Source organism: Numida meleagris, chromosome 1 (assembly GCF_002078875.1).
Source record: "Numida meleagris isolate 19003 breed g44 Domestic line chromosome 1, NumMel1.0, whole genome shotgun sequence".
Classification (NCBI taxonomy): Eukaryota; Metazoa; Chordata; class Aves; order Galliformes; family Numididae; genus Numida; species Numida meleagris.
Genome location: NC_034409.1, coordinates 170,856,349 through 170,872,276, shown reverse-complemented (window position 1 = coordinate 170,872,276; position 15,928 = coordinate 170,856,349). Strand labels below are relative to the sequence as shown.

General features: G+C 37.2%; 1 protein-coding gene across 12 annotated transcripts in view; it reads left to right on the top strand.

Annotated features, from left to right (window-relative positions):
* Nucleotides 1-14,313, top strand: part of NBEA (neurobeachin) — a 486,663-nt gene extending 472,350 nt beyond the window's left edge. For all 12 annotated transcript variants that reach the window (XM_021377858.1, XM_021377912.1, XM_021377833.1 and 9 more), the window contains 4 exons: nucleotides 5,589-5,690; nucleotides 9,602-9,798; nucleotides 10,529-10,680; nucleotides 12,524-14,313. In XM_021377858.1, the coding sequence (XP_021233533.1) occupies nucleotides 5,589-5,690; nucleotides 9,602-9,798; nucleotides 10,529-10,680; nucleotides 12,524-12,614 (542 nt within the window). In that variant the 3' untranslated portion in view covers nucleotides 12,615-14,313. The remainder of the gene's footprint in view (nucleotides 1-5,588; nucleotides 5,691-9,601; nucleotides 9,799-10,528; nucleotides 10,681-12,523) is intronic.

Here is a 15,928-nt window from a genome sequence, read left to right as displayed (position 1 = left end):
TTCTTTAAAAGGATCAATGCTATTCCTGTTTTGTCCCTAGAGCCTGAAATTTCATTGATCTTGGGACTTGACATTTCTCATTACTTATAGTAACATCCAAGAGGATGATCACAGGAGGTGTGAGAGGGAACTCTGCCTTTTTTATTTGGAGCTGCAGTGACCATAGTAAAACACATAGTCTCTCAGCCCAGATCTTGGTTTATGTACCATCGTAACAGTCCTCACAGGCACTAATTATCCATCCTCTCCCAGGGAGTGCATTGGCATCTCTGAAAGGGAGGCACATGTTTCCATAAAGGATCCTTCTCAAGTTAACCTGCAATTCTTTAAGGTGTCTCAAAGTATATTTTTATTTTCTTTTAGAGATATCATTTTTGAAATAATTTTAAAATGTGAATGTCTTTGATTTTGTGAAAGTGTGTCTTGAAAGCATTGCTGTTCAGAACGCTGAATATTCGCTCTATTCTTTTATATCCTGGTACACACATAGGCTATAACATGGACTGGCTTAATCTTGAGAAGGCAACGGTTTAAAAATAGCCACCAATGTCTTTTGTGCTAGCTGGGCTGGAGAGCTGCCTAAAGGTTCTGCTCAAGCATATTAGCACACATGCAAACTGCTTTGCAAGTTTAAACCACATACAACACTTGTAAGTGCAATTTAGGTGTTAATTTTTAAAATACAATATCTCAGCACTATTCTGCCAGAGTAGAAGCTCTTTGAAGACTGATGCATAATTTTTAGCGGCACCATTCTACCAGTAGGCAGAGACACCTCTCCTAAGACTGCCATGCAAAGGCAAATGAGCCAATAATGCATTTGAACTAATGCAGTTATATCTAGCATTTTATCAACAGATGTCTTTGTCCATGTTTTGCTGCATACCCCAAGAGAGTGATATTGCACAGGGCAGTTTAGTGACTTGCCAAAAGTCTCAAAGTAATTTAGTGAAAGAAATAGTAATTGAAGTTGCAAAGGCTCTCATCCAATGTATTTTTCCTCATGGAGTCTGGATACTCGCAAGATGCCTGAAAGTCCACACACCTTGGTTAATTGTAGATATATACAGTGCTACTGACATTCCTCAGCTAATAAACCAGTTCTACCAGAGGTAAGAATATTTTGAATATATGAATATTTTTCTGTCAGTGAGCTTTTTTTAAAAAAATCACTTTCTCATGTTTTTGGACATTATTTTTGGCTATTTCCTATTTTGAAATCATGTTTGTCAGATGCAGCCTTATCTTTTCATCCGGTGCCTGTTTTTTTTTCTGCCAGTAAAAATTCAGGAAGGCATTACATTGTTACTTCCATTAAAGTGATAATGTGTTCTAAGATTTTGTTTTCTGAAGAGTTTATCCTCAAAAATATTAACAGAAAACACTTTCTGTCATAAAGATTTTATTTTCAACAAATAGTTCAGCTATAGCCTTGTACTTCCTTCTGTGAAAGTCAGAGATGAAATGGAAACTGGAAACCTTGTGGTCTCATGTTTCTTTAAACAGACGACCTTCAGATGTGTCCCCAGAACAATTTACATAATTCCTGGAAAAAGACAATATGAAAAAAACAGTGACACTGTCCATTCTCCTTCATTCTCTTTCTTTTCTTACAGTGTGAGAACAGTGTTACAGAAGAACCTTACAATGGTATTAAACGTATTTTTCAGAGAGAATGGAAGACGTATTTAACTTCAGACTTTGTAGAAGAACATGCTTGTTTATAAATACATCACAGATGTGTTTTTTCCTTCTGCCCACTAGTAGTTTGGTTCAAAGGTGCTCCTTTGGGGAAATTACAGGGAGTTTACAGTGATGGTATCTCAGTTCATAGATAGGATATTTTCACCTGCAATTCCCTCAGAGCTGCAGCCTTTGACCCCTGGTTGCATCTATCAGAGTTGATGTGACAGTGACAGAATATTTTGCTAGATTTTGAAAGATTCCTGGAGTTCACAACTTCTGTCCTTAGCAATAAAATGTAATATGATTGAGATTTTCTTCCCCCTGTGACAGCTTTTCCTGTAGAAAGTACTGGATTTTATTTCCCATTAGTGTCTGACTCTTACTCCTAATATTTTCAATTATTAATTTTTATTTACTGAAAAAAAAGGGTCTCAAAGGTCAGGGCAGTTGTTTCTTACAAGCATTTCCCTTTGTAAGACAAGAAGTCAACAAATGTTTTCATTTTTCAGATTCTGACATTTTACAGTTTCTTGATTTTATACTATTTTCTTATGAAATGGTGAGGAAAATGTCTTTTTGAAAATTGAATTATTTCTCTTCCCCTTAAACTTTCTAATCATGGAATAATTTTAGTCTTTCAGTAGTGCTAGTTCCCTTGCAGACTGATGGCACCACTATGTGGACCTCTGTAATCAGAGTTTAAGCCAAAGAAACTTTTTTTTTTTCCCCAAGAAGACATACAGAAGAAAGAAAGAAAAAAATGGGAACGTTTTGAAGCTAGGTGCGTTATATATTTTACTTTTCTGTTAGACCACTGATGAAAAGAAAATCTGTGAAGGAGGTTTTGCATCATCAGTGGAGGAAATTATAAACATCTAAACCTCAAAATATAGCTATCTCTGATCAGATGTATTGAACTTTCTCCTTTGTTTCTTCCATAATCCATCCTTCCATAGCAGTAAAGCCCAGTTTTCAGTTTATATCTTCAACTTCCAGACTAAAAAGATTTTTTTTCTTACAGGGTAGATTAAAGATTGGGCAACTAGAATTTGTTGAGACAGCTGTTTTCATTAGCAGTGAAGGCAGATTGACTTATCCTGTACTATTTGATCCAAAACTAAAGCCTGCCAATCCATGTTTGGTTGTTCTTAGCTGATTCAGAAAATGATAGTAAGACATGTAGAATTATTAATTAAAATTTTGATAGCAGACATGGTTAAGATTATTCAAGAAATACTGTAGATTCTCTGTAAAATTTCAAGAACTACTATTATATACTGTTCTGGCTAAACGAATTTTAAGAAAGAACTGCGAGTGTGATGGGAGCAGAAGTGGGTTACTACAGTGACTAAAAAGAGGCAAGCCTCTCACTTTAAAGAAATTCTATAAGAGTTTGGTTTGTTTAATAAAGTCAAAAGGAAAGGCTGAGAGGGCTGATTTCTTCTGTAAGAACATGAGTGGGGAAAAGACAAGTGAGAGGGTAGATCTGAAGCTGAAGGGTAGTGCTGACACAAGAACAAAGAGATATAAGGTAGACAGGAATAGATTCAGATGGAAAATAAAAATATTTCTGTCCTTCAGGGCATTAAAGTTCTGGAACATCCTTCCAAGTCACCTACCCAGCCAGCTATTCATTAATTTATTAACAGGTTTATACGGTGTGAGTGTCTGCAATAAATGAGACTAGATTCATTGACCCACAAAGCTCTATTCAAGCCCATATTCCTAAAGCATATCTTTCGGAAACCCATGCACTATTGCCTAGATACTCCAATAGTTCCCTTGTTAATTTGTTTTAGTGTTTAACTGTTTTTGCAGGTAGGAAACTGCATTTTATTGCAGGGTTGAAATATGTGCAACCGTTCACCCACTGGACCTTGTTGTGCCATTAGCTGTAAGACAAATTGCTTGGCTATTGGAGATCTTTTATACCTTTAACTCCCCAGCTATGGTCGCCAAGTCACTGCTCTGCTGCATGTGCAGTGAAGAGAGAAAACACTTCAAATGCTGTGCAACCTCCTATCCTATTCTTTATCAATTGTGTGACCCTACTTGGAGCCCATTTCTGAAAATGCGGGTACAATTTCCTTTATGATCTACAGTGGCAAGATAATTCCTGACCCCTATTTGCTATTTTAGGGTATTGCAATGAAAGCTAATGTTGAGGAGTTTTTTGCATTGTGACTCCAATAAATCCTCCTTTGTCTCATTGCCTTCCAAACCCAAATCGCCTCTCCAGTGGGCAGAGCTTGTCTTCGTACAGAAGCATCAACATTCTACCTGCTTGCATTCAAAATAAATGAAATAATTAAAATGCATTTGGCAAACTTATTATTTAACTGGACAGTGCAGAGCATGCTATAATAAGTACTATCACTCTTCATTGTACAGTAGTCTATGAATCCTTGTATCAACTGTATATTATCATATCTTACCAGCAAATATTTGATATTATCCTATAGATAAAGTTACTGACTAGTGTTTGGTTCCCACCTTCCAGCACAATACCCCAGTATCCAGTATCCTAATGTCTAGCTCCTAGTTGATACCCTCCAGTTGACAGAAAATGTTCAAAACTGTTGTTGAGCCTGCTTCTGTACTATAAGTTCTGTCCTTGGTCAGTTTCATATGAAACAGACTGAAATCAAAACCCCATACTACTGAATCGAATGTCCTGAAAAAATACAGGAGGCCATTTTTAAAAAGCCATCTTTATCAACTGTACCTGACATCCTGTCCAAAGCAGATAAGAGGCTTGTTTGACAAGACTCCCATTCCAGTACAGCGTGATGACTGGCATTAATGAGATTTTTGTTTCCAATTCTTTATTGGCAGAACTCTGAATTACCCAGTTTGTTATTTTTTGTGGGGTTAATGTTATGGTAATTCATCTGTAGTCAGAGCTCCAGTCCTTTGGAATTTCCCAATTTTTTTGTGCTTCATTTGTGCAAGCTAAATATAATCAGATGAAATCTCTGTTATCTAGCAGGTTGGTAATTTTTTGTTACTGCATAACTTTTCCCTGCCTGGTAAAATGATGTCAAATACTCAATAATTCCTTACTTCATACAGAAGCTTTACTCGTGAGATGTCAGCATCTGTTATTATTGGAAACAACAGAAGCATTGCTATTTGTCACATAAATGGTCCATAAAAGCCCACTCGTTTGAATCCACAATAAAATATGTTTTTCTCCTTCATATAAAAAAGAAAGGTTTAGGGAGCAGTCTATCCTACTCTTTAAAATTAAATGTGATTATAATGGCATATGTATCCATAGTGATATATATAAAATGATGTATATTCATAACCATCGCTAGCTATAATTTTAATCTATAAGCATTCAATGTGACTCTAAATCAATAATGTCTATGCAACTGCAGTATCTTTCTACTACAGTGCTGTTTCTCCTCTCTTCCCCCTACTCCAGCTTCATGAAACAAATTGTGATCATTAATATAAGAACATCCTCAACTCTTTCTACTCTTTAGGTTCCTAGCAGAAGGCTGCAGACATGATAACAGATATCTCTGTTATGAACTCATTTGTGTTCCATATGTGAAATTTTACTTTTCAGTATCTAGGTCATAAAACAGCTATGTATTGTTATCGTCCATGTATTACAAACAACATGGAATCCATTATTTCCAAACAAAAGAAGTTTGCTTTATGTTAATGTATAAATTGATTGGGAAGCTGCATGTAGGAAACTGTGATATTTGAGCCTATTTTGCTTGGAAGGCTAGGTGTAAGATATTTAAACAGATGGTGCATTTCTTTGATGCTTATTGATTGAAGGCAAATTACAGCACTGTTCTTTTGTTGTTAAACAGGTTTGTTTTGCCATTTGCCTGTTGTTTCTTTATTTGCTTTTCATCCTTTTTTTTTTTTTTTTTTAACAGGTGATTATCCAGCTCCTCGGGCTGTTCTGACTGGTCATGACCACGAAGTTGTCTGTGTGTCAGTCTGTGCAGAGCTGGGACTTGTTATCAGTGGTGCTAAAGGTTAGAAATACTTTTATGATTTAAGTCTTTAGAGTCTTTCTGAATGGTACGTTCTGTTCTTCCTTCAAACTAGATAGACTTTAGTTATCCAAAGTCTCCTCTACCAAGATGTTCTGCAATTCTCAGGGAGTCTGCAGCTGCTTACTCTGAGCATTATTCCTTACTATCCAGATTTATGAGGCTTAGAAACAAATAGCTGTTTGTTTTTTCCAGCCATCAGCCTGTACTGCAATTGCCTACAGATCTTGAAGAGAATTGTTGATAGAGACCTGGATCTGGGGTAGGGCCAGCTCCGAATTCTCCACCCTGATCTTAATTAAATGGCAATTTGCAGTCTGACCTCAGTCTCCTTAGCAATGAAAGCAGAGTCTACTTATTTGCTTTGTTTTGGAGTCCTTCAGCAGCATTTCACCTGCAGATTTTTTGGTGGATAGGTTTCCAAATAATCAGGAGTTTGCATGTTTGTTGTTACAGCTCTTCCATTAAAATTTTTGGGCCATCTGTTCACATGCTGTCTTATTGTTTATTTATAGAATCCAGAGTATTCAACAGTCACTAATATAAATGTTCAAAATACCTTTTCAAACCTGCAGCAAACTCCTGTACAACTCTGGATATCAATGTAAATAAAACACTCACCTAAATGAGTTGTTGCTTAATCTTACCCTATTCTTCCCACCTTCTCTTTTTCCCCACATCCACTTTTCTTCCTCCTCTGTCCTCTCTCATTTAGTTTCCTTTCTTCATTTGGAAAACTGCATGTCTTTTTCTCTCATCCTTTCCTCTTTGCCTCATTTTCCTCCAGGGTGTAGCTTTTACTTTCCTTTGGGCTATACTATCTCTTCTTATTTCCATATTTTACAGTAACTTTGTCATTCTTTAAGGTTCTTATTCCCTATGTCTCATTTCCACTCCACTCCTGGATCTTTACTCAGTCACTTATTTTTTTTCTGTTTTCAGTAGTATCTATTTTATATTTTATTAATAGAACCAAAGAATCACTGACTGGCTTGGGAAAGGACCTTAGAAACCATCCAGTTCCAACCCCCTGCCATGGGCAGGGACACACTTCCCACTAGACCAGTGTTTTGAAAGCCCAGTCCAGCCTGGCCTTGAACACCTCCAGGGATGGGGCAGTCAGTTTCTTTGGGCAATGTCTTCCAGTACCTCACCACCCTCATCATGAGGAATTTTTCTCCTAATGTATTATCTAAATCTCCCTCTTTATTTTAAAGCCATTGCCCTTTGTCCTATCACTACAATCCCTGATAAAGGATCCCTCTCCAGATTTCCTGTAGGCTCCCTTTGGGTACGGAAAGGCCGCAATGAGGTCTCCCCAGAGCCTTCTCCAGGCTGAGCAGAACCAGCTTTCTCAGCTCGTTCTTACAGGGGAAGTGCTTCATTCATCACTGTGGATATCCTTGCATTCCTTTTTGAAGTTTGCTGCTTCTGAGGATAAGAAGATTGGATATTAGGAAAAATTTCTTCTCAGAAAAAAGGGCACTGCACTGGCACAGGCTGCCCAGAGAGGTGACGTAGTCACTGTCCCTGGAGGTTTTCAAGAACTGTGTAGATGTGGTGCTGAGAGACATGGTTAGTGGGCATGGTGGTGCTGGGCTGATGGTTGGACTTGATGATCTTGAAGGTCTTTTTCAACCTTAATGATTCTGTGATTTTACGAAGGCTGTGGTGCTATTCCTTCCCCCTTTAGCTCACAGCTGGGTTATCGTCTTTTATACAGACTTGGAGAACCACATTTATTTTCAAAGTTGAATATTAAACTTTTGGGTAAAGATATTTTTTAACAGGAATTGCTAATGGGTCATTAACTCTAGTAATGACTTACTACATAACTGTGGTAGGTGAAGTCATTTATGAAAAAAATACGCTGAAGGACTCTGAACCTAATTTTGTCTTGCAACACTGCTATTTCCTTGTCTTTTAAGGCAGCCTTATACATTCATGCTGTCAAAGTACCCTTTTCAACTATCTTGTTGCTAATTTCCTCTTATTAGGATAGCTGAGGTTAGTGCTTAGTTACCTTTTGCTTCTTTCAGTATGCAATGCTTTAGAAACATCTATTTTTAGAGGTAAAGGCTGCTGGGGGTCAAATCCAGAATATATTTGTAATGAATCCAGAGAGTTGGAGGCCCATCCTGTCAGATCCTGTTCCCTGAGTTACTCTTCTTACATTTCCCTTTACTTTATGGACTATTCCATACATCAGTATAGAGAGAATATATAGAGAAAATCTTTCTCTTTTTCTCTCTCTTTTTTTTTTTTAATCATGACTGTTTTTCAGCAGATGCTTGTTTAAAGGCTTTTTATTCATTTTCTGTCCAGTTGCTTTCCAGTTTCTTTTACAGCATTTCACTGCAGTGCTGTGTTGCACCTCAGTGCTGTGTGGACTCCCTCATGGGGAGTCTGTCCCTCCCTGTTTCACCTCCGTCTCACACACAGGCCTCTGGACAACCTGTGCTGGGGCGGGGAGGCACCATGAATCCGACTCCTCTGAGAAAATCCTGTGCCTCAGGTTGATGTCTGCTTTTTCCTATCCAACATAAACAGAAAAAGAGTAGGCAGTTTGTGTGCCTTTACACCAGAATCTGAAATCTGAAGATTTTGTTTGTTCCTTTTCATGCCCATGACCAATCAGCTGAGCTGTTTGTCAGCGTACTTAAGTGAGAAGATATTGCACTTTCCTTTTGGAAAATTTAACATGGTATTTATTCCAAACGTGGAAGTGTCACTGACATTTCAGCATTTCCAAAGCAAAAATTCAACCATTTGAGAAAATAAATTAATTCCATTGCAGATGCATTCTGTAGACCCAGCCAGACTCAGAGTCTCTCTGCATAAGGCTTGTTGCAAACACAGACAAGGACATGCACCGGAGGGCTCACAGACAAGTGCATCAATGCTGTGATTTGTTCTACCTGGGGAAACCCAGCCGTAGTGTGATTTTCAGAGAAGTTAGAAGGGCTTAATGTGAAGTGGCTGAGTCTGCCAGCATGAATTTACTTTGAGGGTAATGAGCCAGCTGTACAAGGAAGAGATCACTGTGATGTCCAGGGATATCCCATGATTCATAAAAGAAAATATTTATTATTACTGTGACTCAGATTAGACTTTTAGAAGGAGTACACATCTCACTTTCAGAAGAGTATTTCTCATAGATCTTGAAATGGAGGTATTATAATGTTGTATCTTAAAATGTACCTTGTAGATTTCCCAACTCGGTTTTTCTTTCGTCAGCAATAAAAAAAAGACATTAAAATCTCATAGTAAAGTCTCTCTGGAGTAATGGAGTTATAGCGTGGTCTTCTGAAAGCTCTTGTATTCCCAATATCATAGTTACATTGTTGTCTGTCAGATGATGCCTATTGTTAAAGCAATGAAATCTATGACTGAAATCTATGCATATAATACCTTCATTGTGGGAGAGGACCTACAGGAACTGCCATTGACTATAAGAGAAATATGCAGCAATATGGTTATATGCCCTCTGGGAGTTGCTCCTACTAGTCACTGATAGGGCCCCATCTGTTTATTGTGAATGGGCAGGCAAAGGAGAGTTCATGTTCTTGGAGGAAAGACCAAGGCCTATAAATGCTTGGAAAGAGGATGGAATATTTTAGAAGAAGATTAATGACAACCGCTACCAGTTTAAGGAAATAATGAACTACCACCTTCAGACATGTTGTATTTATTTTCTTAATCTACTAACTCTTGCATTTTCTTTTCTGTTTTTTTTTTTATTATTATTTTATGTTCTTTGGGTCAGGATCACATCTTCTCATAACTATGCAGGACTAAAATGATATAAATGTATATTATGCATCACTTCGGTGTGCAGTTTATATAGTTTGTATAACCAGCAAAAGTATGATGTATTATCTTTTCATATACAGAAGGTCCTTGTCTGGTACACACAATTACTGGAGATTTGCTGAGAGCCCTGGAAGGAACAGAAAACTGCTTGTATCCTCGCTTAATTTCAGTTTCTAGTGAAGGTCACTGCATCATCTACTATGAACGAGGACGGTTCAGCAATTTCAGCATTAATGGAAAACTTTTAGCTCAGATGGAGATCAATGATTCAACCAGGGTAAATCTAAATGCAAATAAATACTTGTTGTGTCTTGCTTTTATTTATTAAAATAAATTGAATTTATTTCCACTGTATATTAAAGGAAATCACACATATAAAGCTTCCACCTCCCAGCTGAGTCATATTCAAACACTCTCATCTCCATCTCCAAATATGAAAGTGCACTTGAGCATTCTCAGAATGAAAAAGAACAAATTCTGTGTGACCCCTTACAATTCCTGGAATTTTTGTTTGGAATTAAATTTAAGTGGAAAACATATCTTTAAAACAAAATACTCAGAAACAAGTCCATTCTTCATTTATTAATCCAGACATGAATTCTTGCCTTCGGGGCTCTGCTCTATGAAGAGCACTTGAAGCAGCATTAGGAATGCAGATTGCTGCTCTGCGTTAAGTGTTATTGATGGCATCAAGCATTGTAGGACAGAGAAATATTATGCGTTCAACTCCAGTCTTGGCATAAATGCTGGAAAATGTGTTGCTTTTTTTGTTGTTGGTGGTGGTTATATATCATATTTAAAACCACATAATTGTTTTACTTAAAATTTGGAGATCCAAAACTTATTAGTTTATTTTTTTTTATTTGGAAGAAAGAGAAGTGGGAGCCTTTTTCTTCAAATTTAAAGTGGCCAGAGGACAAGAAGTGCTCATAAGTTGATTAAATTTAAGTAATGATCATTCTCCATAAAAGCTAACTGTACCTTGGTTTTGTCATATTTATCTGAAGGCCATTCTCCTGAGCAGCGATGGGCAGAACTTGGTGACAGGGGGAGACAATGGTGTCGTGGAAGTATGGCAGGCCTGTGACTTCAAGCAGCTCTATATCTACCCTGGCTGTGATGCTGGCATTAGAGCTATGGATCTGTCTCATGATCAGAGGTGAATTTGTCCTTCATATCTGTATGTAAAGAGTGAAACTGCACATAGGTTAGATCTCTGTTAGGGTGTGATTTTAAAGTAAGAATTGAGGGGATATGATACAAAATCATTTTGCATGTTGTTATCTGGTTGACTTGTTTTAATAAGAATGTTGTCGGATCCTTGGGTCTCATAATACAAGCAGCTTACTTCAAGGCAAGATGTTATTTCACTGAAGTCGGTAAGCCAGAGCTTCAGCTAGCAGAATATTAGTAAAATTACATTAACTTAAGAACATACAAACAACCAGAACTGGATCAGACTGCAGTAGTACAAATGCTGTGAAAAAAAAGTTCAAAAGTTCAGCATTTAAGAGCTTGAGAACTTACTGGGGTTGTGGTTAGATTCTACTGTACAGTATTACTAGGGATTTATCCACCAGGGATGGATATGGACCTTTCCTTTTGACCTTCTCTGAGCAGTGGAGGTGCAGCATAGAAGCCTAGATATTTGCAGTGACTGCTGTGGCAGTGGAATGCACAGAGCAAATGTAAATATATATGAACCTGCTTCATTACTCTACTACTGTAATATGCTTATGGTATAAACCTGTGTGTTGCATTTATGCAGGGTTATGAATGGATTTGCTGTTTACATCATGCATGAGTTGACATTTATTAATATACAAACTCCTGAAAAAAATTACTAAGACATGAGAAAAATCATACAGCAGTCATTTCCGTTTATTTTTCTTACACTTTTCAGCATTCTTATGCTATGTACCCATTTTGTAAAGCAATAAAACACCTACAAACCAAGTACCCATCTAATTTATTCATATATGAGTAGATGACGAGAAACAAGATTTTTGTCTCAAACAATCTAATCAAAACCTAACTTACTGGAAGAGGCCTATTTGCTGCTGGAGCTTTGCCAATTTATATGTGCAGTACTGTGCTGTGTTCTAAGAGATTTATTTACACTGTGAAAAATTTCTTCCAGCCTATTTTCTCTACCCCTGATTGTAATATTAGGTTGGGAAGCTCCAGCTGTGCAAAGTGCTTTAAGTATCTGCTTAGCTTTCGTTGCATAATTAAGCAGAGAATGGATTTTGTACGGTTTGATAGAAGTGGTGATAGATATCTAATCCAATTTTAGAATTCAGCTACCAGAATTAGAGGGTATATGATAACTGGAAAATCATCTCAACCGTTGCCACCAGAGCTACATAAATATAGGTGTAAATTTCAATATGAAGCTTTTTAGGAGTACCAGAGTGTGATCAGCTTACATGAAGCTTTGATAATAAGCTCCCATAATAACTAGTGGAGATTTACTCACTACAGTCTGTGGAGTCCAGAGGACAATTTAACTCACCCCATGTACACGTCCAGTGACTTGTAGAGAGTTCATCTCAAGTAGCACCGAGGGTACTGATTAGGTCCCTAATTTGGTTTCCACCCCATAGCCAGTTAGTACTGTTTGAGATGCTTTGGAGGTCTGAGCTACGTACAAGGGGTGGCACACATGGCTGAGGACCTAGTAAAGACTCACATGCTTCTAGAGGGGCACCTAGAGGCAAGGCAAGATAAAGAAGACCATTTCAAATGCTACTGAGCTTTTACCTATGTGAAAGTGAATAAATGGAGTTCTGGATCTCCCTTGGTCATAATAGGAGTGTGGGAGTTGGGCTTATATGTAGATACCTAAGTTTAGTGTCTCTATAGCAAACTAAGTTCACCCATGAACTTAACTTTCATACAGCATTGCTAAAGAGCCTCATTCTTTTGGCTTTTTCACTGTTTATTGCAAGCCACAGTTTGAGAAGGCAAAAGAGGACTAACACAAACTCTGTCTTTTTCAGAACTCTGATTACTGGCATGGCTTCTGGCAGCATCGTAGCTTTTAATATAGATTTTAACCGGTGGCATTATGAACATCAGAACAGATACTGAAGCAGAATGAAGAACTGAAAGCCCAGGTAAAGCTGAGAGCACAAGTGCTGCAATGAAAGGTGTAGTCTCTGGTGGAAAACCACGTCTGCATTGACCTCCGTTGTACATTCCATTACACCCAGCAATAGCTGTACATTGTAGTCAGCAACCATTTTACTTTGTGTGTTTTTTCACAACTGAACACCAGCTGCTGAAAAGCAAGCTTGTATCATGTAAATTATATGAATTAGGAGATGTTTTGGTAATTATTTCATATATCTTTGTTTATTGAGAAAAGGTAGTAGGATGCGCCACAAGAGACTTTTGCAAATTCTGAGGAACCTTGTGTCCAGTTGTTTCAATGTTTAGGCTATGAACCTAACATGCATCCCATCTCCAGCCTCTTTTCAAGCTGAGATAAAAAAAAAAACTACGTTTGATACTTTGTACATCAGATGCACATCTTAACTTTAAAGGGATACTTTTGTAAAAGTAAAACCTTGTATAAAGAACAAAACCGTTTCTTAATTTTATTGTGGAGTTACAACTTGCATGTACTTTAAACCTGACGTCTTGAAGGAGCAGGTGCATTCTCACAAATCAAACTGGAGATCTGCCGAAGGTAGCTTGTGTCAAAGGGTTGAATTTGGGCGCAAACAGTAATTTTGACATTTTCACCAACACGTTTTTCACTTTTTGAATCTAAACTTTACCCCTTTTAAGTGGAGTTCTGCTCATGAAGCATTTGGATAAGAAGCCATCATTTGCCATATTTATACTTTATACAATAGAAATTAAATTCCTCCTTTTTAAATTCAAAGAGTAGATAGAAAGGGAGCAAAGAGGGGAAGTTCAGTTTCATGATTTGCAATGCTTAAAGATTCCCAATACAGACAAAGTGCTATATTTCTGGATTGTTAGCATTTGGCAAGCAAACCATTGGGCGAGAGAGCCTCAAATGATGTTTTTCCCTTATTTTCCTCTGAGCAGCTTGGTTTCTTCAACAGCCTTAGCTTCATTGTGGAGGTGACTGAGGTTATTCTTTTCGGTTCTTCTGAAAATCTCACCTGAAGCCACTCAGACTAAGGCACTTCATGTTTTACAATACTGTAATGATAACTATCGGAATAATTTTCTGCACATTGTACTGATCAAATTACACACCCAGGGGTATATACACTTTAATTCATGTTTCTTCTTTGTATATTTGGTGACTGTATTGTCATAGATGTACATATTGTGTCGGTAGGGCTATGAGGCATGTAACAGGAATGTAATTTTCTCAGAATTTACACTCATTTGCAGTCATTTATTTAAAAAGATAATGGATTCTTTGTATTGGCACTTTGCACCAGGAACATATCATTATTTATTGATGTGATTACTTATTTGTTCTCCACCTTGTATTAGTAAGTTTAGCACTGAATTTCCTTCTTCATTGTTGTTTGTATTTATAAGGTTCGGCAATCATGGGGATCATCCTAATGATTAAGTTATTCATCACCAGTCTGTAAGCAATATCTTGAGTTTGTAGCTTAGAATTGGGAGAATATTGAACATCTGGAAGACAAGTTCATTTCATCTTGAGATCATGGTGAAATATTTTGGATATATAAATTCCTTAAGCTATTGTAACCATGTTTTATTGCAAAGATGTAAAATATGCCAGATGTGTGTGAGTTGGAAATCAAAAAGAAAAATAAAATATGCAAAGAATTCAGTGATAGTTATTCATTTCAATGAACTTTTCACATTATCATTAGGAACAATAATTTTAAGAAATCATCCCTTATATACAGTGTAAATGCCAAAAATCATGCATGGCTGGATTGTATTTCCTGGGGCATCAGGAAATGAAAGAGAGGTTACGGTGTGTTTTTCAACTCTTTTGATTGCAAGTACATGAAAAGAAACTATGAAAGATACTTTGGTCAGCAGAAGGATCATTGTGAACAGGCAGTAACCTTGTATAGTAGACCTCACAGAAAGCAAAGATCTGATGAGAGCCATTTTGAGTATGTCTTAGTACCTGGTGCAATTGAATTAATTTCATCTTAGATTAGACTTTGAAAGTTAGATCTTTACAGCCCCTGCACAGCAGAACAAAACAGGTGGGTTAAATCACGTTTTGGAAATGCTGAGGTCCCTACAAAGGTTCAGCAAGTAGCTGTAGATAGGTAACTATCTAAATATCAGATGTCTGATTTAAGGTAGCAAAAGTGGGCAAAATACTTTCCTTATAATTAGAAAATTCCTGATTAACTACAAAGCAGAATAATAGCCAACACTTCAATTTGCCAACCTACTGATTGTCCTTTCATTTGCAAGCACTTTTCTTTGAACAGTTATCAAAAGGAACTAAAATCACTGTTTTATAACCTCATTAACGTTTAGTATGTAATGTAGCAAATTTCTATTTCTATCAACCAGTTTTTGAAGCAGATGACTTATGTTGGGTATTTTGGGGCTGGAATGGAGACAAAGACTAGTATGTTAAGAGTGGCATTTGAAACAGTTTTATATCCCAACCTCCACTCCATCAATATACAGATACCAGCCCTTTTTCACACTTCATGGAGTAAATTGAGCAATCCAAAAAAAAAAAAAACAAAAAAACAAACCACTAAGTCCCATTCAATAATAATAAAATGATAAATTTTTATCTCCACTATGGTTGAAGTTGGAAAAATGGAATTTCCACAAAGGCACAGGACATGGAGCATGTGATAACAGGCTGGAATAGTCACATGTATCAGCTTTTGTGGTGAAACACTGCTTTTGCTTATTAATCTCTATTTGCTTTCTATTAATAAAAATTAAGCAAAAATATTATTCTGTCAGAATCAATTTATGTTAATTATATTAGTATATTAATATGTATGTTAATTATATTAGTGCTACCGGTAGCAGGATCACTTAACGTAGAAAAGCAGTATGTACAGATCTCCAGTTCATGCCACAAGACTTTTCCAAAGCTTTATCTGCCCCATCCCTCTCTTTTGGAGAGTAAAGCTAGACTGACTCACCATTTTTATGTATAGAAACTGATTCCAGAAGTCTCTGAGAGCTGCCTGATGAAGCAGCTTTGGCCAGAACAGCTAAATGGGGTCAATCTCTCAGCTATGGGAGATGCAGCATTAAGCATACAACCATACAATAGAACCACAATGAAAAGAATGTGCAATTTTTGGCTGTGTTCCTGCCAGTCTGTCCTAGGCTAAGAAAAGGACTATAAGCTAATGCTGGCCAGGAGCACAATACAACTGCCATGAGGCTTTTTCCTTCTCCAGATCCTACACAGCTTAGGAGGGCACTGCTTTCTCTACATGAGCAAT